The sequence below is a fragment of the Scardinius erythrophthalmus genome, assembly GCF_964197995.2.
Source record: "Scardinius erythrophthalmus genome assembly, chromosome: 19".
Lineage (NCBI taxonomy): Eukaryota > Metazoa > Chordata > Actinopteri > Cypriniformes > Leuciscidae > Scardinius > Scardinius erythrophthalmus.
The window spans coordinates 33,976,892-34,002,357 of record NC_138239.1 but is presented as its reverse complement, the minus strand read 5'-3'; the positions used below and the strand labels follow the sequence as shown (position 1 = coordinate 34,002,357).

At 38.7% G+C, this 25,466-nt stretch overlaps 1 protein-coding gene across 7 annotated transcripts in view; it reads right to left on the bottom strand.

Annotated features, from left to right (window-relative positions):
• ralgapa2 (Ral GTPase activating protein catalytic subunit alpha 2) overlaps nt 1-25,466 on the bottom strand; it is a 202,258-nt gene that overhangs the window by 157,137 nt on the left and 19,655 nt on the right. For all 7 annotated transcript variants that reach the window (XM_081347448.1, XM_081347450.1, XM_081347453.1 and 4 more), the window contains exons 2-3: nt 10,211-10,321; nt 6,126-6,175 (exon numbers count right to left, since the gene is read on the bottom strand). In XM_081347448.1, the coding sequence (XP_081203574.1) occupies nt 6,126-6,175; nt 10,211-10,321 (161 nt within the window). The remainder of the gene's footprint in view (nt 1-6,125; nt 6,176-10,210; nt 10,322-25,466) is intronic.

Below are 25,466 nucleotides of genomic sequence, written 5' to 3'. Positions count from 1 at the left end.
AAAGCTTTATTTTTGTCTCATCAGACCACATGACCTTCTCCCATTCCTCCTCTGAATCATCCAGATGGTCATTGGCAAACTTCAGACGGGCCTGGACATGCGCAGGCTTGAGCAGGGGGACCTTGCGTGCGCTGCAGGATTTTAATTCATGACGGTGTGTGTTACTAATGGTTTTCTTTGAGACTGTGGTCCAAGCTCTCTTCAGGTCATTGACCAGGTCCTGCCATGTAGTTCTGGGCTGATCCCTCACCTTCCTCATGATCATTGATGCCCCACGAGGTGAGATCTTGCATGCTGCCGCAGACCGAGGGAGATTGACCGTCATCTTGAACTTCTTCCATTTTCTAATAATTGCGCCAACAGTTGTTGCCTTCTCACCAAGCTGCTTGCCTATTGTCCTGTAGCCCATCCCAGTCTTGTGCAGGTCTACAATTTTATCCCTGATGTCCTTACACAGCTCTCTGGTCTTGGCCATTGTGGAGAGGTTGGAGTCTGTTTGATTGAGTGTGTGGACAGGTGTCTTTTATACAGGTAACGAGTTCAAACAGGTGCAGTTAATACAGGTAATGAGTGGAGAACAGGAGGGCTTCTTAAAGAAAAACTAACAGGTCTGTGAGAGCCGGAATTGTTACTGGTTGGTAGGTGATCAAATACTTATGTCATGCAATAAAATGCTAATTATTTATTTTAAAATCATACAATGTGATTTTCTGGATTTTTGTTTTAGATTCTGTCTCTCACAGTTGAAGTGTACCCATGATAAAAATTACAGACCTCTACATGCTTTGTAAGTAGGAAAACCTGCAAAATCGGCAGTGTATCACATACTTGTTCTCCCCACTGTATATGTATTTAATTCAGATAAAGTACCTCGTACCTGCATACAGATCTACATTTTGATGTAATCATTCCTCATAGTAACACAGCCTGTTATATTAAGGTAGGAGTTATACATACTATTAAAAGTGTGAGAATTAAACTGTGCAAGTCAATAAAAGTGCGCAGCTCTGACAAACCATTAGCATGTGCATCACGCGCACACAGGTTACTGACTGGCAGCTTACAGCTTGTTCCGCTGTACATAGTCAATATTATAAATAAGTATTCTAACACACCTTTGCTCCTCCTTAAAAGCCCAAACTTAACATGCAAATAAATTAATTAATGTAACGTGATTTTCGTAAAATGGGACATGCTTGATGTTAAAAAGAGTTATTAAAAGCACTAAACTGTTTCTCAACTGGTGGGTCGCAAGACTGTTTCGAGTGGGTTACAATAGACCCCTTTTCAGTTAGTAAACATGGTGACATTTTTTTGTGGGCGGAGCTTAGGTGGAGGCAGAACGATCCCTCTGGCCACTTCACTAACGTTAGTTTGCAAGTTTTGTTAGCTTGTTTTTTAACAGTGACTGGAGAAAATCCGATTTTATCTTAATGTGCAAGGTCACTCACTGTCCAGGACCGCGATTGTTATTTGCAAAAGTTAATTTTAATGGACGGAACCAGATTGGCTGACCCGTACACACTCAGTCAATGGATGGACAATCTGACAGGATTAACGTTAACGCTACCTCCGGTTGAGTGGCCTGACTTCTACACCTCCCCGATAGAGAAACCGAGGGTAAAGAGAAACTGAGGACATATAAATATATTTAGATGCCTATAATATAACTATGTGCTGAATGGTCATATAAAGACTTGTGTGGTATGATCCGCAGTTCTGCCTAGCCAGCGCCAAGAAGACGACAATGTAAAGAGTGACATTACGGTGCAATTTTAATGATATGAATATTTTCTAGAAATAAAAATTCCAGATACAGCATACTCATTTTTCATCGATTCTTGCACCCAACAACACAACAAGATGACATTTAATAATAAAAATAATAATTTAAGCTCCTTATTATGTAGCCGAATCTGTGCTGGTTTGTATTGGCCGCCTCCAGTTTTCCCTTTTGTTTTGCCTCCAGCTAGCGCCGTGACGTAATTGTGACGTCGCCGCAAAAGGGGTCTATACATTACAGAAGCGATAAAAACAAAAAACGTGGACAAAACGGTCACTCTTTGAAAACTTTGTTTAATGAGAGTGCTGCCGTATGCTCGAACATGACGAGGTTTTGAGGTTTTGATAACACGCGAGCGCAGGTGAGACCTGAACAGCACAAACTAAACTTATTTAAGCCTTGCCAATTTAAACATTCGAGGGCGTGGGCGTGGCGTGTCCGTCATTAAAATTAAAATATTTTAAGACTGTTATTATGACAATTCATGTTGACAAATAAAAATATGACATGAAAACATGTCTATGAAAACATGAATGTATGAATAGAAAAAAAGAACTGCTAGATTATCGAAAAAGAAACATCTAAAAGGAATAGCTGCTTGAGGTAAAGCTGAAGAGTACTGAAACCCCTTCTATGACACATCCTAGATTAATAATCAGATATCCTATAACATGAAAGTAATATTACAACTTGCATCTACACAAAAGGACGTGAATGCGCATGTGAACTAGCCTAGTTTTTTTTTTACAGTCTATAGTTCTATCATGATCCTGTTCTCATTATAATGCTATACTGACGCTGCACATATTGCACTTAATTTTTATTTTTCATGATAGAAAGTGATTATAGTCATCATTGCGCATTTTCGAAGCCATAACAAGAAACAACTTTAAATAAAAAATGTGAAAAAAAAATAACACGGCTGCATTATTAATATCATCAATTATGTTTTCCTATCAAGTCGATCTAAAAGGAATATGACCGTCTCAAATAACCCAATCATAGTCAATAATGTCGGACATTCCATTTGAGCTGAAACTGAAGAGTGAATTAACGGTCGGTAAACTGCAGCGTTTTGCTAGCTGGTTATTAAACTCAAAGCCAAACGTTTCTTATTTGAGATTAATCAGATAGACAAGATAAAAGTAATCTTACAACTTACATCTGCACAAAAAGACGCAAATGTGCACGTGACCGTGCTACTCTGATGATGCACAAAGAATTTACAAAATTCTATTACAATCGTGTTCTCATTATAATGTTAGGCTATGATAGATTGGCGCTGCACATCTTGCACTAAACTGCAATTCATGATCAAAGTGATTCACTGCAGTGCGCGTTTTCAAATCCAGTTTCACTTTATTTCGCCAGTCTGGAAGGCGTGCTGTCTAACGCTAACAAATCAGACCTCAGGAACTGCACCGAAATGCCGCAATAACCAATCAGAAAAAGAGATTAATTTTTTTTTTTTTTTTTTGGGCGATCATCGTTTTCATGATTGATCGTCGCTGTCGCGTACGTACTCGTGCCCATCCCTAATGCCAACATGCCCGTCTTGATAAGTGTCCAAGATTACTTTATTCAAGTTCTGTAGCTGAAAACTAATGTCAGCCCTACCTGAAAAACCTGAAAAGCACTGTTTATTTTATTAGTATCTTTGCTCTTTTGTATTCATTTGTGCTGTTGCTTGTAGTTAGATTATTTGTTCTTATTTTCTTTTTTTTTTTAAGTGACAGAAGTCCTTTTTTCCATGAACATATCACATACCGAACCGTACCGAAACCGTGACCCTAAAACCATGATACAAACTGAACCGTGAGCAATTTGAACCATTACACCCCTAGTCTACAATTTGGCAACACAGGCCCTGACTGTTGTTTCACAATCAAAGAAGAAACAAAGAAGATGGAACAACAACTAGAGACCACAGCAATAACGTCCATGTTGATGACTACTTGTGCAAGGAGGTTAGGAGAAAGCCACAAGACATTTTAGCAGTCATAACTCCAAGAGAGAAATAGCACAGACACTGGACAAAGACTGGAAAAGGTTTATGATACTATTGCTGTCATATTTTATTACTGACCTGAAACATGTTAGACAGGTTCTGATAGTTTCCCTATTCAAGTATTGTACACATGATCTATTCATTTTGCCTACATACAATAGCAGCTCTGGGGTGTAACCAACTTGCCTCAAAGAGTAGAAAGACTGATATATTAAGGTAATGGTGGTTATTCAGTATTGTTAATATAAATGGGGATACAATTGTTATTGTTAATAAACAATAGTATTGTTAATAATATATAGATTTAATATAAATCTATATACTATATAATTATCTAAGTTAATGTCAGGAAATTATGGAGTGCCACACTGTTTTAGGCCCCCTGCTATTTTCAATATACATGCTACCCCCCTTTGTTATATAATTAAGAAAACAGAATTAGTTATGACAATGATACTCAGTTATACTGTATATTTCATCACGACCAGATCAAATCTCTAAATTATCCAAGTTGACCAAGCGTGTTAAAATTTTGATAATACATTTTTTTATTAAATTCAGATTGAGATATTACTTATTGGACCAAAACCCTGTACACAGAATCTTCAGGAATACAATTTGGTAGAAGGATGTAGGCTATTGTTATTTCATCCTCTAAAGTTTAAGACCTGGGTGTTATTAGACAGAAACTTGTCTTTCAATAATTGCATTTCAAATGTTACAAAAACAGCCTTCTTCCACCTCAGAAATATCACTAAGCTACAGAACATGCTATCAGTTTCTGATGCAGAAAAGCATTCATGACATTTAGACTGGATTACTGTAATGAACTAGTAGGGGTTTGTCCTGCATCCTCAAGATGAAGCAGCTAGAGTTCTTATCAGTTCAAGAAAATATGATCATATAACACCAATTTGATCATCTTTACACTGATTACCTATTAAGTTCCGTATCGATTACAAACTATTGCTACTGACCTATAAGGCCCTAAACGGTTCAGCTCCTGTGTATTTAGCCTAACTGATCTAACAATCCATCATGCGCTTGTTAGTACCTAGAACATTAGTACCTAGAAAGTCCACAAAAGGAGGGAGAGCGTTTTCACATTTGACTCCTAAACTCAGGAACAGCTTCCTGATAATGTTGGAGAATTAGACACACTCTCCCAGTTTAAATCTAGATTAAAGACACATCTCTTTAACCAAGCATTCACATTAGGGCAGTTGTGGCCTAATGGTTAGCGAGTCCGAGTAGTAACCCAAAGGTTGCTGGATTGATTCCAGAACCGGCAGGAAATGACTGAGGAAATGACTAACCCCTAATCGCATAATGGCTGCCCACTGCTCCGGGTGTGTGAATGGGTTAAATGCAGAGGACAAATTGCGAGTATAGGTTACCATACTCAACCTTCACATCACCTCATAGCCTTGTACTCCAGTTATATCAGATCAAATGCACATGATTATCTTTTGCTTGAAATATTATGAACAGCAGCTATGCTAATTATTTTCCATCTGTCCCATCCCAAGGTAACTAGAGAGTATGTCAGCTCCAGTTTGGATCCAGCCTCTTATGAAGACTTCAGATGCCCAACACCTGAGAAGAGGTGACGCTAACCCCCCTGTGAGGACTTCAGATGATGCCAACTCTGAATCAACATGCACCACTGCCTTTTCTATATATGCACCACCATTTTCTATATTTGTAATCATTATGAATTGGTAATAATTTCTTTAATGAGATCATTATTTCTGCCAAAATGAATACATGATATTAGCTAACTACATGATTTGTATTAGAACTGTACATTTTTTATAAGTGGACATTAATTTGACACAGTCACCTATTGTAACAGATTATTCTAAATTGTAATGTAGAAACATTCACATACAAATAAATGTGAAAATGTGACTTATTCTGATTAAACATATTAAAGGCATTTCCCCAGGGTGACCTTTCAAGTCAATGTCTGTTTATGCAACGCAAACTCTTTTCTCACACCGAGACTCTATTTTTCCTAAAAAAGAAAGACTGTTCAACTCCCTGAGCAATGAAACCAGAGAATGCCCTGCCTGCCTATTTGTATTGCAAACTAGAGTCTACTTTTCAACCACGCGGGAAAAACACAGGGAGGACGGCACCTCCAGGAAAAGCAAGAGAGAGAGTGGAAAAACCTGCTCTGTGAAGAAAACCAGCATCTATGCAAAACCTCCTTAGAGCTGCAGGTGAAGCAAACATCAACAGATCCAGAGATACCAAAAGATACTCAACAGCAACAAACAACACTAAACACTAATGAAGTGCATGCTAAAGGTGCATGCTGAAAAGACTTACTTCAAAAATAAAGAGGATGGAGTCCAGCTCCTCCCGTTGAGATTTGTTCCCTGAAAGAAAAGCAAAATAATTAGTAATAATTAATTTCAGATTCATTCTTGTTGTTCACAACATGTTGACCTTCAATGAATTAGGGATCGGCATGAGTACCCGAGTGCTCTAAAGTGACAGTGACACAGATGATCAGTCATGAAAATGATGATCGTGTGATGATCATACATTAGGGATTGAACGCGGGTTGCCTTGTGCACAGCTACGGCATATGACACAGTGCTGCCTACAAGACTATTGCTCCTACATAACAGCTTATTTTTTATCAGTTCTTTTGTCTTTGGGTCATTATATTTCTCACAGAATTCTGCTTGTTGTAAATCAGACACAGATAAAGTAGCACAGTAAAGATTACATTTATATGACTGCAATAATGAGAGAGTGATTGCGCGTGAATTCGTTCTACCTAGCAGTGTCTCTCTACTAATAGTGAAGCTGTGGGTTTTAGTTACTAAGAAATATATGTTAGAACTTTTCAGTTTCTAAGCTATTTTATTGATAAATCACAGAACAGTGTTGACAATACATTTCTGAGCTACTAAATGATTGTGTGTGCGTGCGATCTGCGCATGATTTGCAAGCTACTGTATGCGTTTCAATACAGCACCAATTAGTTTAGAATGGCGAGTAACTTCCAGGTCCAATAAGCGGTTTAAACATGCATTCATCCGATCAATTTTGGGCATTCAGATGGTATAATCAAACATATGAAATGGTTCAATGTTATGCAAAAGGAATGAAAACAACTAATATTGAAAACTGAATGGAGATTATCGAACTATCATACAATTTGTGAGTAATTTACAGCACAAGAGAACTCGGTCAGATAAAGGCTTATTAAGGAAAGTTTCTGTCAAAAGAAAAAAGAAAAGTATTAAAAGGACAGCTATAAAGAAGCAACTGTTGAGCAGCGAATGGGTATTTGAAGCTGCTGGTGTCTCTGGAGTCTCAAGAACCTCTTCATGCAGGCTTACAGTTGTGTGTTAAGTAGAATTTCAGCCACATCTAACCAAAGCTCACAAAGAAAAACTAAGTATTGCCGTGTAAATGCAAAAAAATAGCAGCTCTGCCACTTTTTTCTTTGTAATGTGTAACTGTTCATTTTATTACTAACTTTTCAAATCAGTTACTCAGTGAGTCTGTATATGTAAATTTACAGATTTTTAAATATAAACTAATACTAAGCACTTTGTTTTATGATCTGTCCTGATCCTTTTTAATTTTAATGAATAAATAGGATAAGTTAATAGTAAAAACTGTTTCTTTGCATATATTTTGGATTTATTGTCAGTACTAGGCTCGCAGGTCACAAGGGTAAAGCACTCTGTACTGTGTGTGTGGATGACCGTGTTCGTACGCCACCACGAAGACCATTTTTGGCCCAGGACAGAGTTAGGGTTTGGAGTTTGTTCATCTTGAGGGTGATACTGAATCTTAAGCTCTTAAGAAGGTTAATGTAGTTGTTATATCAGCACCGCAAATCTGTGTTCCAAGATTATTATTCCTGTCCAAAAAGTTACTAAGTTAAAAACTGCTCAGCTGAATCACAACACCACTCTCCTCAGGGAAATAAAGAGGTGTACGTTTCAAACAAATACTTCTGCTGCAGAATTGTGTTTCAGCATGAAAGACAGGTGACCTTCACTGAATACAGTGCAGAAAAAAACACTTTGGTCAGAGATGGGATTCAACAGAAACAAAAGCCTCATTAACTTCACACGAGGGGGCATACAGGCAACAGCGAAGCACGGCTGTTACGTCAAGCTGAGGAAGTGATGGACTGAATCTTTTTTTTTTTTTTCTGGAAGAATCATGCATTATTCAACAGCTCTTTTTCAACTTTTGTGAGCTGCCTTTTTATCCAAGCTACCTACTAATGTAGCATGAAACTGAAATAGAGCCTTTAAGCTATACAGTATGAGACTGATTGGGAACGCCCTACAATAGAAGCACAATTGGATTTTTCCTAATTTTTTTAATTAAAGGGATAGTTCACCCAAAAATGAAAATTCTGTCATCATTTACTCACCCTCAAGTTGTTCCAAACCTGTATGAGTTTCTATGTTCTGCTGAACACAAAGGAAGATATTTGGAAGAATGTTTGTAATCAAACAGATCTCGGTCCCCATTGACTACCATAGTATATTTTTTTCCTACTATGGAAGTCAATGGGGACCGAGATCTGTTGATTACAAACATTCTTCCAAATATCTTCCTTTGTGTTCAGCAGAACATAGAAACTCATACAGGTTTGGAACAACTTGAGGGTGAGTAAATGATGACAGAATTTTCATTTTTGGGTGAACTATCCCTTTAAGGCATTAAGTTCAATTTCCAAAAGATGATTTTTTATTCCTCTTTTTAGTCAACTTTAGCATGGGTGTCTAAACTTATGCATAGCACTGTATATATATATATATATATATATATATATATATATATATATATATATATATATATATATATATATATTTATCAAGACCTTATCAGTAATTAGCTGATTGATGATTTCTTGTTTTAAATAAATCAGTAACGGATGATATTCAATCATTTAAATCAGTAATGGATGATATTGCATATTTATCAGCAGATATTAGATATTTAACTGTAGGCTCCAACTATATTTTGATTTTGATCACTTTTGCAGTCATTAAAACTGAAGGGATAGCAGCAGTTTTATGGAAAAGATATAACCTTTATAAGAGCAAACTCTTTTTGGGTAATTTTTTTTAATGAATTGTATTTACATGCACATAGAAACACATGCATTTGATTCATTTGCACACAAGTGCTTGATTTATTTAGATATTCTGATATTTGGAAATATTTCAAGTATATATAACTGTTCTTAAGAAAAAAAAAATCTCTCTCCGCTAATTCTGTAAACTATAGACCAAGGGCAGCCAAGAGAGTTATAAACACATCTCCCCTGATCTGATCCACTGGCAGACACATGAAAATAGGTTTCCATCCAAGGTTTTTTTTTTTTTTTTGCGTAAAAAGGTTTAGAGCATCAAAATGTTTACCTATATAGCAGATGGAAACGCCAATTATCGAAAATTTTTTTGCAAATGTCAACACACTTTTACTTTGTAAAAAGTAACTTTAGCGCTTAAATTAGAGGTCGATACTTCAAATATCGCGAAAAAATTATTTAGAAACACCTTTTGTCAATAAAAAGTGCTTTAAGACACATAAATGTGGTGACAGACATGACAGAATTAGCCTATACAGTGCACAATTTTATAAATACCATTTATTAATATAGCCTAATGTATTTTTATCTCAAATAAATTAGAAAAATAAAGTGGGTTATGTGGGGTATATGATGTTTTTGATCGATTTGATGTTACTAAACTTTGAAACCAGCTAGAATAACAGTTTGAATGATCTGAATATGTTCTCGGCCACATCAATCCGCAACTCACTTGACCGCATATTCAAGGCTCACATTAAATATTGTTGCTATATGACCGAACATTTCACTGTACTGCCAACCTTTATTATGAACCCTTAAATTTTGCATAGGCTACATGACAAATGAGTTGCCCTGTGTCCAAATGGGCTTCGTCACATAAAGGTTACATGCAGTCCAGTCAGACCGGCAGTCCCACTTCGACGTGAACTTCTGATTTCCTAATATTTCCAAATTAATAGGCTTATTATCCGTGAAAATATTAAGCAGTAAACTGGCGAATTCCAATTGTCTTATTACTCTGCATTTAAAAAAAAAATAATAATAATGCAAAAGATAGCCTACAATGGAAACGACTTGAGGGCAGATTTTTAGCGATACAACAAAACTTATGCAACAATGCTTTTTTTTAGGGATGATGTCATTACGCACACCATTTTAATCGGTAAAAGGCCAATTGGATGGAAACAGGCCGGAGACAGTAAATTTCGCAATCTTTTTTTTTTTAACGCATATACACTTTGTCGATAACAAAACAGCGCAAAAAAGTGGATGGAAACTTGGCTAATGACTCAGCCATTGCATTTTAAGCTCCAGAAAGCAGACAAACATGTCTTACCTTTTTGCTTTAAGTTGCTTTCCAGTGTAATGAAATTTTCATAGAAGATAAAATAAATCTGTGAGCAGTTGATTTCAAAAAACGTCCTCAGTTCATTCCTGTCAATAATATCTGTGGAGAAAATAATCAAAAATAAAGAATTAGACAAAAATCACAAAATAATACACAAGAAGTCCAGATGACACTGCAGTTATATATGATATGATTAAATGCTGACCAAAACATTTAGAGACATGCATATAGATGTTGACTGTTAGTAGATTTCATCCCGACACAAAAGCTTTCATGAGATCGTAAAATCAACTGGTTCAGACTATGGCTGTCACGGTTTGAGTTTGTTTTGTCATGTTTGTAATTGCTTCTGGTTTGATCATTAGTTCTGTTCCCTTCGTTCCCCCACCTGTTAGTTTCTATAGTTACAGATTTGATTAGAGCCCTTAGTTCAGGTGTGTCTAGTTAGTTTCTCCCTTTGTTTTCTGTGTCTATATAAGCCCTCGGTTTCAGTTAGTCCCCTGTCTTGCATTGTTAGGTTGGTTGTTTCTTTCTCCTGTGTATCCCTGTAAGTTTGTAAGTCCTAGTCTAGTCATCTGCAAATGTGTGAAACCAAACATTTGTGACTCGTTTATCACTTTTACTATCTTGTTTAATAAAGTCAATGCAACATACAAGCAATCTGAACATAAATTGCGCTCACCTTTAATGGAGTAACACAGTCATAGCATTAAACAGATATAGGCCTACGGTATAATGCAATAGGGCTGCATGATTAATCATACTTTAATCGTGATTATGATTTTAGCACTGCAAAAAGTAGTTTGGATGATCTGAAAACACTGGTATGCTGGAGTAAGGGCTAGGCGGCGTGACGATATATCGTTACCACCAGGGTCTGAAATGAACTTTTTCACTCACCGGCCAATTTGGCTACTAAATTTTTAACTTACCGGCCATTCAGATCTTCTACTAGCCCCCCCAAAAAAGGGAAAAAAGAAATAAACTACATCACAGCTTACACACACCCACACACACACACACACACACACACACATGTATATATATTATAAAATTTGGATTTCATACATTCATTTCTTATTCAAACAAAATCCTGTCATCTAACATTCTCCTCCCTTCCTCTTTTATCCTCATCACCAAAAATGTGCTTTAGGTGGACAGATCAATTCAGTACAAAGAACATAAAAAAAATTAGGATTGTTGGGAAATAACAATGTCTTTTCTGTTAACCAGATGCTTTTTAATCTTCGCTATTGCTTCAATGCAAATGAACAAGTGTGCCGTTATTTGTTTAGTGATGTGTGTGTTCAAGCAAGCCAGATATGCGCAGATTCTGCGCAATACACTGTATTTAATATGACTCACGAGTTGAGTTTTTGCATATTTATATCTTTGTTCCATAGTATTTATTTATGTTATTGCAATTTGATTATCTTATGTTATTACTGACTGTTTACTTGTCTTTAATAATGTTTGAAATTCATATTAGTTGGCCTAGTATTTTTTGCAGTGGTCTCGATCGACATTGGAATTGAGAATTGTGACATTTTACTGGTATCTGAAATTTGGTGTCATAAACCTATTTATTACAATACATGGGTCAAAAACTACAAAAATAATAAAGATTTCATTTTATGTTTTACATTTTTGGGGTGGGCCCAGTAAAATTTTTGCAGGGCAAGTAAAAAAATTCAACCAAGAAAAATAACAATAATGACAACAAAACATTTGGATTTAGAAAAAACTCTTTAGCGTTGAGCACTGCTCTTTCCTCTTTCCTAAACAAAACCATTAAAGCAGCCCAAAGCTGCTCCAGGGGAACTGGCATTTGCAACCAATTTGTAGTAGTGGCACTGGCCTGATTTTTAATAGCAGTAGGGACAGATGATAGATGATGACAAGGAATGGATTTGATGGCTGAAATAATATTTTGCCTGGAGCCGGACTGACAGAGCTGCGGGAACACAAATGTGGATGTAGTCGTTACACAGGGCCAGTGGTGCTTACACACTGTATCTTAGGCAACTGCCCACCGAATATTAACAATTCCTGAGAAAAAAAATATGAAAATCTAAATGTAAATGACATCTCTGGCACTGATATTACCATAAAAAGCTATAAAAGCTGAATGCCATTGTGATGGGTGGGCTAGCCCAGGGAAAATCCACATCTGATTAAGGCAAGTAGACATCCTAAATAATGACAAGATGTAAAATCAGGATGGATACTTTAGATCTGTCATTAGACTGGATCTACAGGCCGAAGAGTAATTACTTGCACATTATAATCTGGCACTGGAAGATGGATTTAAACTTTTCTGCCTTTCTCCTCACACAGACTTTGTCTGTGTATTACTTTTGTGTTTCAGAGAGAGAGAGAGAGAGAGAGAGAGAGAGAGAGAGAGAGAGAGAGAGAGAGAGAGAGAGAGAGAGAGAGAGAGAGAGAGAGAGAGAGAGATATTATACTCTCAGGACTCATGGCAAATATTGACTTTAAATTCAGTCGTATGGGCCTCGCTTTAGTCTGCATGATGGGGAAATATATTAAATATTTTTAATACATTCACATAGATTTAGCTGGTAATATAAAGTTTAATTAAGTTTATATTTCCAACGTGTTTTTGCAGTGTTAAGCTTTGTACCCAATCAAAGACATATCTGTTTAGCATGTGCACAATGGCCATCAGATCCACTCAATACTGCTCGAAACAGCAGAGTTTCTGTTCAGCGCCAGTTCTGCACTCTCGTCAGTTATAAACACAACGGCAATAAGAGATTCATTGCACAGCTTCATTGATCATAACGGGAGTTTTTGCAAGAGCGCAGCTTTGTGTACATCACGTTGTAATTTGTATTACAGTATATGCTTTCAGTATATATTTTGCTTGCTGCTAACTACATATTGCAAAATTTCTGGATTGACAACCATATTTAAATGTGCAATTGAATCCAATAGACACTGATAATCAAAGCAATGGATTGAGCAAAACAATCTGATACTGTATGTCAAATGATCTGAGTTAAGTCTTGGAGTGTAAATGCAAAATAATAGACCTGACACTTTTCTATGTAATGTGTAATGTTACATTGTTGTTCACTTTTCAAATCAGTCACTTTTTACATTTAAATTTTCAGATTTTCAAATAAAAAATAGTTCTAAGCACTTTGTTTTATGATCTGTCCTGATAGTGATTCTTTTATTATTTCATGAATAAATGGGATAAGTTAATAATACAAACTTTTATGCGATTATTCGCATTTATTTTGGATTTATTGATTGGCTGGGTAAGGTACTTAGTACTGTGTGTGTGGATGAAGTGTTGGTCTGCCACCACCGAAGACCATTCTTGACCCAGGAAAAACCTTGTTATTATTGTTGTTTATTGACGTTAAGAAACTAATTCTATCCTGAAAATAGTGTGTAGGATTTACCTTGAAACTATTTTTGGTAACACTTTATTTTACAGTGTCCTTGTTACAGTACATATGTTACATGTACTTACCATAGTAATAACAGTAAATTATGCATAATTACATGCAACTAACCCTCAACCAAACCCTAATGCTACCCTAACCCTATAGTACGTACATGTAGTTGATTAATATTACTCAGTACTTAAATATATAATTACACTGTAACAATGACACCTTAAAATAAAGTGTAACCCAATTTTCACTCAGAAATTGCTATAAATTTTACCAATAATTGAAAAGAAACGGCAAGAAACATTGAATTAAACATGACATATTTTAGTAGAAAAGACTAAAATAGTATTTTCTAATCTGTTTTATTTACAACTTCGAAACATATTTTTTACAGTGCATCTCAACCGCTGTGAATTGCAAGTTCAGCAAATGTGTTTGATTTCTTCTACTCATGCATCAGACACTGCAAACCCATATAGAAAAAAAATCTGTCGGGGAGCGAGAAGGCCTGAAAATGGAAGCAAAGGTTGCATTGTTTCTGCCCCATACGTGAGTAACATTGGTTTGGCTATGTTTCACAGACCCAATATATGCTGTTGTTATAATGTTAGCTATAGTAAAAGAACAATTTTGAGTGTCATTGTGTGTCTGGAGCTGGTGTGCTGCTGGCAACCAACAACCAGCTTGTGCACTCGTGTATGCATGTTTATGTTCATCGGTCATTTGTCATCTTCACTTTATTTTTTTGCGAAGCATACTTTTGCTTCACTTCTGCTATGATAATGAGACATTATCTCATGGATTGGATGTTTGTGCATTTTAGAGGCAGAGCAATAAAGGGAGTGTGTGTTCGTTTGGGTTGATTTGAGATATCAACAGTGTTTCTCAGAAATCGCAAGCTGCACCTTTAGAAATTTAGAACGATTATACATCTTTGGACTTACTCTCATTAACGGCCATTAAACCACAACCATATCAAGGTTATAATCGTTAACGAAAACTAACGAAAAAACGAAAACTAGGTGGGACAAAACATTGTCGTTAACTGAAATAAAAATAAAAACGAGGCATTACAAAAAAACGATAACTAACTAAAACTGTAATGTGTGTTTGGCAAAACTAACTAAAATAAAATAAAATTATAGAGTAAATGTCCTTAGTTTTCGTCTTTGTCAAGGTCTTTCATTTTTAACGCTATTTAAAACACGCAGCGTATTCGTTCAGCTGCATTTCCTTTCCCTGCTCTCCCTCCGTCTCTGTCACTCATGCGTCTCTCACATGCGCGCGCGCGCACACACACACACACACACACACACACACACACACACACACACACACACACACACACACACACACACACACACACACACACACACACACACACACACACACACACACACACACACACACACACACACACACACACACACACACAGCCCCTCCCCGCCGTGCACACCGCGTCTCCATGAGAACGAGTGATCTATTTCGACCTCACTCAGACCGTCACCACGGTCTTACCTTGAATGACGCCATTCCTCCGCCTATCCTCGAGACCTAATATCAACAATGTCAGGTGACTGACCTTAGGGGTTGGCTATATAACATCCAGGTGAACCAACCACTTCCTCTTGCCTTTCTCGCCTCATCTGAGACCGACGCGGTAGAGCGTATTGTTTTGATTACAGGAGAGATTTGTTTCAATCCGTTACGTTTTCGTGCAGGTGCTTCACGTCCCTGTAGGATTGCAGTGTTTTTTTCTCCTCATTTAAAATATCTCGACGCGTCGTTGGAACGCACGTCGGTGAGTATTTCTTTATTTTTCTGTTTGTTTACAGGTATTTGTTGATTGTTCTCAGGTCGGCTGTTCGCAGCAGACGAGAGTTTTTTCCATTTACTGCGTGTGCGCACGTTGAATGATGGATAATTTTCTATGATTTTCAAGTGGTTCTGTTCGCAGACTTATTTTGAAAGATGAATATGAAGAGTGATTCGTCACAGTCTTTATATTAATTGTACCTGGTTAATTGTATTTAACTAATACCAGGCAGATTTTTGTTTTTGTTTTGTTTTTTGAAGAATTACAGATTAAGGAAGTGTTTTGATTTGATTAATGATCTGTGATTCGTCACAATCTATTTGTTTACGGCATTATTGTTTTTGTTTCAATTAAATGCTGAGTTATTTGGGAATCTTGCAGTTCAACTTCAAGAATTAGTCAAAATACTGTGATTCATTACAGTTAATCTTTTGATAATTGTTATTTTTCATAGACCATTATTATATGAGTGATCTGGCTTGTTGTCATGAGTCACTCAAAATGTCGTTTTTGCCAAACTAGCATACACCCAAGAGATGGGCATCGCGAATGTCCCTCTTGTTTGGGTATGCAACATGTCTTAGACGATATCGAAAATCCTTGTGCAGCTGCAATAGAGTTATCTTTGCAGGAAAGAGTGCAAAGAGCAAAGTTTCTAACTGGTGGCAATAAACAAATTATTCCCAATAGTTCCTCTCATAAACGCAAGAAGCCTGATGAGCCCATCAGGTCTTCAGGTTCTGACATGCCTCCGGATAAACGGGAGAGGCCCACGGTAGTTCAAGAGCCCAAGGATGACACTCAGTTGCAAATCTTGGCAGCATTACGTAACTTAGCTGATAAGCTTGAAACATGTAATTCTTCAGTAAGCCCACAGCCATCTGCATTCCGGGCTGCACCTTCTCCTGGAGATGAGTTAACATCACATCAGGAAGAGAGGGATGATTATGCGGATGCCGTGTCACTGCATGCAAATAACTCCCTTTATGGTAGTGAGGAGAATGCAGATGAAAACGAGGAAGATGAATCCAGGTCTGAGGTTTCAGAAGGAAGCCTGCATTCTGATGTTCTTTCACGCATTTTAAGTGCAGCAAGAATCCTGGGCCTTGATGCTCAGGGAGAAGCTCCAGCTCCAGCCCCCACACAAGGTGTATGGGCGAGTATTTCCCCTGCACAGCCTACTGTGTCAATTCCTGTAGCTGAGGATTATTCCCAGATGCTGAGGAAATCCTGGAATAATCCAAAAGCCGCACCCCAGTTTAATGCAGGTTGTAGACGGTTTGTTAAGTTGGATTACCCCCCTGAGAGTGGTATGGGGAACATGCCATCAGTGGAGCGAGAGATCGCAGCTTTAACTGCTTTGGGACCTGATAAGGTTACTGACAATCCTCGTTGTCCCGGTAAGGAGTGCCAAAAGACAGACCGGCTAATGAGCCAAGCATATAACGCAGCTACTCGGGCAGCCCGTTCAGGAAATGCTTTAGCAATAGTTTTGGCTGCTTTAAGAAAAGTCGTTAATAAAGAAGAGCGTGATGTGATGAGTTTGATCGACACAGCACTCATCACACACTCACAGCTTACCAGGGACATAGGGGCATCTATGTCTTCAGCAATTTTGGCTAGAAGACAAATCTGGTTGGCTCAGACATCTTTACCTGACGCTATTAGGAAAGATCTGACTAATATGCCAGTAGTTCCAGGTCGGATATTTCACACTGATTCACAGGCTTTACTGGATACGGCTGATCAGGCAAGACGCAGAAGGGAGTCAGTTCAGCAAACATTTGGTGGCCCTACCAAGTATGGCCATAGGGCTGCTCATTCTTTTCAGCCCCCACACTTTCCTCGTTCAGAAAATTGGGGGTATGGCAGAGGACGATCTAGGGGTTACCAGTTTCATGATCGAGGAACCAGACCTTTTTACCAGGCTCCCCAAACCGACCAGGCTCATAATCCAGTCAGGGGAGGACCACTTAAGAGGCGTACTTCCAGGGGTTTCAAACCCCGGGGAGGCCAGGCATAGCAGTCTCGGAGTCGTCGGAGAATGCTCCCAACTGTGCCTGGACAGTTGGGAGAAGGTAACATCAGATCCTTGGGTTCTAGACACCATCAAGATAGGATACAGGATACAGTTCCGGCGGCGTCCTCCTACTTTTTCAGGGGTTCATATGACCATAGTCAGAGACCCAGTCCAGGCACAAATTTTGGCCAACGAGATCACGGTCTTACTTCAAAAAAAAGCGATTGTACAGATAAGCACCAGCAAACAGCGCACTGGGTTCTATTCGAAGTATTTCCTAGTGCCAAAGAAGGATGGGGGACTTCGACCCATTCTGGACTTACGAAACCTGAACAAATTCATAAAGATATTGCCTTTCAAAATGCTGACTACAACACAAATTCTGGAATCCATAGAACTGGGAGAATGGTTCACTTCCATAGACTTAAAGGATGCCTATTTCCACATACGCATCTGTCAGGATCACCGCCCGTTTCTTCGCTTTGCCTTTCAAGATCGAGTTTATCAGTTCAGTGTCCTTCCATTTGGCCTGTCTCTGTCTCCAAGGGTCTTCACCAGGGTGGTTTCAGCAGCCCTTCGTCCTCTTCAGTGTGCAGGTCTGAAAATTCTATCATACCTGGACGACTGGCTAATCTGTGCTCCTCGCAGTCAAGTCATGAAGGACACAGAAATGGTGCTTCAACATGTACAGTCTCTCGGGTTCAAAGTGAACTGGGAAAAGAGCAATCTAAGTCCCAGACAACAGACCGTGTTTGTGGGAATTTCGCTAGATTCCCAACTGATGACTGCAACTTTATCACCCCAGAGAAGGGTACAGTTGGTCAATCTAACTCAGTCATTCCGTCTGAACAAGAGAATGAAATTAATTCAATTTCAGCGATTGTTGGGCATGATTGCAGCAGCAGCAACTGTGGTCCCACTCGGCCTTCTCAGAGCCCGTCCGCTACAGCGTTGGTTGAACAACTTTCACTTACATCCCAAATTTCACAGACATGTAAAGATAAAGGTTACACGAAGGTGTATCCAAATGCTACACCATTGGAAGACATTACCATCAAAAGGGGTTGCTCTAGGCAACATCCCAGCGAGGCGGTCTGTGATAACGACAGATGCCTCTCTAACAGGGTGGGGAGCAGTCTGGGAAGGCAGGTCCATCAGGGGACACTGGAAATTCCCCTGGACCACAGAGCACATCAACGTGCTGGAACTCAGGGCAGTCCATCTCTCCCTGAGGGCTTTTCTTCCGTTGTTGCAGAACAAACACGTTTTGGTGAGAACGGACAACATGTCTGCAGTGTACCACATCAATCACCAGGGTGGCACCAGATCACTGCGGTGTCTCCAGGTGACAAAGGAACTACTTTCTTGGGCGTTTCCGAAGCTCTCATCACTCAGAGCAGTATACATACCGGGAGTAGCAAACAGCGCAGCAGACCTACTGTCTCGAACTGGGCCTCTCCCGGGAGAGTGGCGTCTTCATCCCGAAGTGGTGAGATTAATATGGAGACATTTTGGTATGGCAAAGGTCGATTTGTTTGCAACCACAGAGACAACTCATTGCGATCTATGGTATTCTCTGAACAGCCAGGGAGGCCCCTTGGGGATCGATGCACTATCTCAAGAATGGCCGGAAGAATTGTTGTACGCTTTTCCTCCCCTACCCTTGATCCACCTTGTGCTCAACAGGGTAGCTTTGGGCCGTCACAAGGTTTTACTTGTGGCCCCGAGATGGCCAAAGAAACATTGGTTTCCAAACCTTGTACGTTTGGTCCAAGGTTACCCTTGGCAGTTACCGAGGAGAGCAGATCTCCTCTCTCAAGCGGAAGGCCAAATCTGGCACCCAAGTCCAGAGACACTTCAACTATGGGTATGGCCCTTGCTCAGTCCCTCTCTGTAGACTTGGATGAAGGTGTGTTAAGGACAATAGGTAGTTCTAAGGCACCGTCTACTTGGAGTAACTACGCTAGCAAGTGGCGAATTTTCTCAGAATGGTGTCAAGACCAAAAACTAGATCCGGCCAAGTGTGACACCAGTTTGGTTCTTCGGTTTCTTCAAACATTGATGGATTCTGAGAAATCAGTGAGTACCATAAAAGTCTACATTGCAGCCATCTCACACTTTCATGTGTTAGTGGATGGTGCAAATATTGGTAAACACCCTTTGGTGTCTCAATTTCTCAAGGGTGCAAAACGTTTGCGACCAGGGAGAATTATGAGATCACCTGCTTGGGACCTTTCTATTGTCTTACACTCACTAGCCAAGGCACCTTTTGAACCTTTGGAGCAAGCAGATCTCAAGTTCTTGACATGGAAAACAGTATTCCTACTGGCGATATGTTCAGCTAAGAGAGTTGGTGAATTGCACTCTTTATCAGTCAGTGAAGACTGTTTGAGATGGAAGGCAGAAAAAACAGGGGTTTTTCTCTGGCCAAACCCATCATTTCTACCCAAGGTCCTTAAACCTAGCACAATAAATCAGGTAATTGAGCTTGATGCTTTCCATCCGGATCCCCTTTGTTCAGGTGAAGAGCTGGATCATTTTTCTCTATGTCCTATTAGAGCATTGCACACATATATTGACCGTACTCATCAGTTACGACAGTCACACACACAACTATTTGTATGTTTTGACAAGAGGTGTGCAGGCAAACCTGTGTCTAAGCAACGATTATCTCATTGGATAGTGGATACAATTTCACAAGCTTATGTCAACCGAAATCTACCTATCCCTGGTGATCTGGTTGCTCACTCTACCAGGAGCATGGCCACTTCCTGGGCGGCACTGAAGGGGGTACCGCTCTCAGACATCTGTGCTGCAGCCTCTTGAAGCAGCCCATGCACGTTTACAAGATTTTATAGGATTAATGTTGCAAATCCAAATTCTTTGGGGTCTGCTGTTTTATCTGTCGCTAAGTAAACAGGGGAGGGAAAATATGCTAGTCCCTCGTGACCCTGGTGATATAAGTCATCCAAGGTAAGACCGTGGTGACGGTCTGAGTGAGGTCGAAATAGATCGTAAGTTATGACTATAACTATGGATCTATGAGACCGAACGATGACCGTCACCATCCCTTGTCACTCGGGACGAACTGGGCGTTCCAGGCAAGAGGAAGTGGTTGGTTCACCTGGATGTTATATAGCCAACCCCTAAGGTCAGTCACCTGACATTGTTGATATTAGGTCTCGAGGATAGGCGGAGGAATGGCGTCATTCAAGGTAAGACCGTGGTGACGGTCATCGTTCGGTCTCATAGATCCATAGTTATAGTCATAACTTACGTTCGTTCGACGTTGAAAGCAATTTCGCTAAAGGTTAGTATCTCTATCTCGTGAACACCTTACAATCACACATTAAAAAGTGGTATCAAAATATTTTAAATTCTGAATATAATTTTGTCAGTGTGTTAATGTCGACCCGAGAAGCGATTGCGCCTTTTTTAGAAAGTTAACTAGTCGCAAGTTTGAGGTAAAATGCACTTTTTGGTTGTGGTTGTCGATGTCAAAACACTATATAAGCTTTGATTCAAATATTAAATAATGTTATGTCATTTTTTTACTTTTACACTTAATGTTTGCTGCTTCAATCCAGATGAGTAGGCTATTGACTTTAGGGAAAGTGGGGTGAGTTGTGCCAGTTTTTACTCAAAGTGACTTTAAAGTGAGGCCATGGCAGTAATTCCTTCAACTTAACGATGTACATATATTTCAGGATGTGGTGCATCCCTGAGAACAATAACTTTGGATCTGAAATAAATTGTTTCAGAAATATAGCTTTTGGGGAAAAAGTGGTCTCATGGCACAACTTGCCCCTGGTGCGGGGGAAGTTGTGCCTTTGGGGGAATACATTGGGGGTAAATTGTGCCAGTGATTTCTGAAGTAAAACAGAACATTTTAATGTTATGAACTGTAATGCTATATGAAAGCAAGATAAATTCAATACAAAATTACTCATTTAAGGTTTATTTAGATATTGTCACCCTGGAATACCATAGCATGCGTTTTTCCTACTATGGTCAATTGCATAGGGATTTTGTATTGAACATAACTCTGGATCACAGTGTCATAGAGACAAGGGGGCGGGGCTCATTTTACTCAGACGACCAATCAGTCTCTCAGGATCATTGTGATGCTATCAAGCTACGCCCTAGCAACCATTTAGAGCACCATAGCAACACAATATATGATATTTGTGACTCATTTCAGGCAAAAGGGCTTTGGCAATAGATGCCTGTTGACATAGCGCTGTCTGTCAATTATGTAACATATAAGAATAAAGTTACTAGGCTAATTTCTAAACATCCTATTGTGACGTAGCCTCTTAAAAACTGAATAAAACTTCTCTTTATTAACATAGTGCAAACTGAAAACTGAAATCAGTGTTAGCTAAATTAAACAAATAGCAGGCAGGCCTAAGTCAAACACTGATGAGGCATGCCCATCTCCTCACTTCTCAAGATTATCCCCTGTGAGTATGTAGGTCTAGGTGGTCTGGATCTGGCACAACTTAACCCACGCCCTTTGGCACAAATCACCCCAGACCCACAAGTTTGAAAAACTAGCATGATACAGCAGTTGAGAGCTAACATCATGCTAACTGTATAGACTCATTGTGTAGCCTACTAAAGCACTAAAACATGTGTGAAATGTTTTCAGACTTGTCTATAATTGTTCAGACACTACAATCAAAAAACCTTAATCATAGAAATTTTACTTTGAAAGGGAAAAAACAGTTTTTTGCACTAAAATATGCTTAACTCTCATGCCATGTGTCTCTCTTCTTTGGAGGACGAGTAAAAGTGATTGCTTTTCAAAATGATATGGTCACATGACCAATTTCTTCTATGGTTTTCCAGAAACAAGGGTGGAACTACTTCCCCCCTGGCACAAATCACCCGACTCTCCCCATAGGGTAAATTTAGTATAGGGTGTGAAAATTGTACAGCTGTGGTATTTGTATAGGGTGTGAATTCTGTATAGAAGATGTGTAGATTTTTGGTACAGCGTGTGGATTTTGTAAGAGGTAAAGGAATTTCAATGGGGTGTGAATTTTTTTCTAAAATTGTATTATGTTTTTATTATTACACAATACTTTTTCTGACTTTTTTTAATCTTTCCCCTGACAAATAACCCAAATTACAAAAAAAAGACTAAAACTAACACTAAAACTAATAAAAACTAAACTAAAACTAAGCATTTTCAAAAAATAAAAACTAGACTAAACTAGCAAACCCACTTTAAAAACTAATTAAAACTAAACTGAATTTGAAAACAAAAAGTCAAAACGAAATAAAAATAAAAACTAATGAAAAATGCAAAACTATAATAACCCTGAACCATATCCATATCTGGTGTGTGTTCAGATGTGTATTACAGTAGTGCGCTCATGAAAGAGTTGACACAGAGATCAGGGCAGAAGAGCAGCAATAACGGCACAGGCGTGTCTCTTATCACAGCCGCTCACATGCTCTGCTTTTCAACCAGGCCTCTTCCTGCTGCCCAAGAATACACACTGACTTATTGACAAAACCTGGGGTTTGCCTGAGCATGTGATGGAGAGTGATCGCCAATAACAAAGACTTTAGAAAGACGGTGCACTCATATTACTATGAACGGGAGAACGTGCAATACGACGGAATAAGTCTCGCCTTCTAAATAAAAGAACTAGAGATGCACCGATATTACATTTCTCATTTGGCACACTATAATATTGGTTGCAATTAACAACAGAGGTATATTAAACTGCTTTTTACTTTCAGATATAATAATTACACCCAAATAGTTTTCATAAGCACTTGTCTTCATGGCAAATTTGTTCAAACATACATATATAATTAACAGTAAATAAGCTTCTCTTTAGTGTTTTTTTCATAGCTGATTATCAGATGGATGACTTTCCTGAGGTAAATGCAACATTAAGTGATATTGTTCACAAGCTGTTTAACTGGCATATTTCCGTGGTTGAAGCACAGATTGAGTGATTACATGAGACATGATACGGATTTTGGTAAGTTGTACTGTATCTTTCAACATACCTTCTGATGTTCATACATGTTTTTCTAGATATAATTTGTATTAAAGTGAAAGAAAAGACTTGCGCACAACGATCTGTCACGTCACATTTAAGAGTTAACACATTTAACGCCATTTATTGTTTGAATTCCGTGATAAAATGGACAGAATGTGAAAGATGACACTTTGTTTCTTTATAGAAGTAATAAAGCACAGAGCTATTTGCGATTATTGAATGAGAGGCGCACTACAAATAATGTTTAGTATTGGGGAAAAACTGCAACAACTGCAGATCTGGCAACCCTGGCTTGAACTATGAGTGATTCATAGGGTTAAATAGAGCATGCTTTTATGCAGCTGTTTCTAAACTGTTAATGCGTTATTGACGCATTAACTTGCCCTAAATTAAACACGAGAGATTTTCTTCACACACAGTGGCCCTCATTTATCAAAAGTGCGTACACCAAATTTCCAGCGTACACCTGGCGTACACCCAAAACCACGGTGACTTTGAGATTTATCAATATGGACGTTGGCGTACGGCACGCTCAAATCCTACGCCAGCTCAGGAGGTGGTGTACGCACGTTTTGAGTGCAGGAATGTGCAGAAAAACAATTCCTAACACCACAAAACGCACTGACAAACTAAAAGATATGTTATATTATGACCCACTGTAAAAAAACAACAACATAGTAATTATAAACTTAAGTGTTTATTTTTGTGCAACATGGACTTCAATGTTTAATTTGTGTGATTTTACCAAAGCATTTGATTTGTAGGCATATGTATTCCTTAAGTTGCGAGCCTGTGCGCTTTACCTGACGTTTCAAGCCTTGTTTATACTTTCGCCTGGCTCCGCAGTGCGAGTCTCCGCAGAAGGCGCGCGCACCTCCCCAAACGGACGAGGCGTTTATACTCGACGCGCTCGCCGTTGTAGGCTACTATTCTTTGAAACGATGGTTAGGCCAGGGTTAGGCCCGGCAGGTGTGCACGGACTGGGTTTAGTAATGAAAGGCTTTCAATGACCAAAAAAATTATTCAGACTGACAAAATAATAAAAATGACATTTTCTTCTTTTAAATAATAATAATAATAATAATACAAATAATAATAATAACGACATTCTTCTTCTAAATAACAATAAGCGTGATTAATAATAAAAATCTAGAAATCAATTTTGTTCGCTTTCTCTTTCTCAAAGAAGTTTCTCTTCTTTGCCGTCTTCCGTGTGTCCATGGCGTAAAATGAGGGCGTGGGGGGAGCGGAGACTTGAATATATAGGGGCGTGTTATTCTAATGACGATCGTTTTCAGCCGCGGCATTTATCAAGGGCAGGTATTGCGTACACCTGGATTTCAAAGGTACGCACAGCTTCATAAATCAGGCGATGAGAGGAGTGTAAGCATAATCTTACGCCAATATATACGCCCGTTTCTACGCAAGATTGATAAATGAGGGCCAGTATGAGTTGCAGGACAGACATTGACAGGATATAATCGGCCCTGATAATTGGCTGTTTTTAGTGAAAATAATAGCGTTTATCGGCCGATACCGTTTATTGGTCTATACATCGGTGCATCTCTAAAAAGAACCAATCAATGATTGATAAAGTCATCATGTCACTGCAGCTGCCGTCAGAAGCTCCGTTTGCAATAGAAACAGTGAATTTTGCTTTTTTTAACGCTATTTTAACATAAGAAACCACATTCATAAGACACTTATTGTCAGATTTCATTCGCGATTTAAAATATGAAATTTAATTATAACTGCACTTGCATGACTGAAATAAAACATCTGCCCGAGAGGTGTTTCAAAGATGGCCGCCGGGTGAAATTACTCGTCTTAAAACCATTGGTGGTGGTTGAGGAGATCCCCCCCCCCCCCCTTCTATGTAAAGTGCTTTGAGTGCAGAGAAAAGCGCTATATAAACGTAATGAATTATTATTATTATTATAAAGGGACTTTGCTAATATGT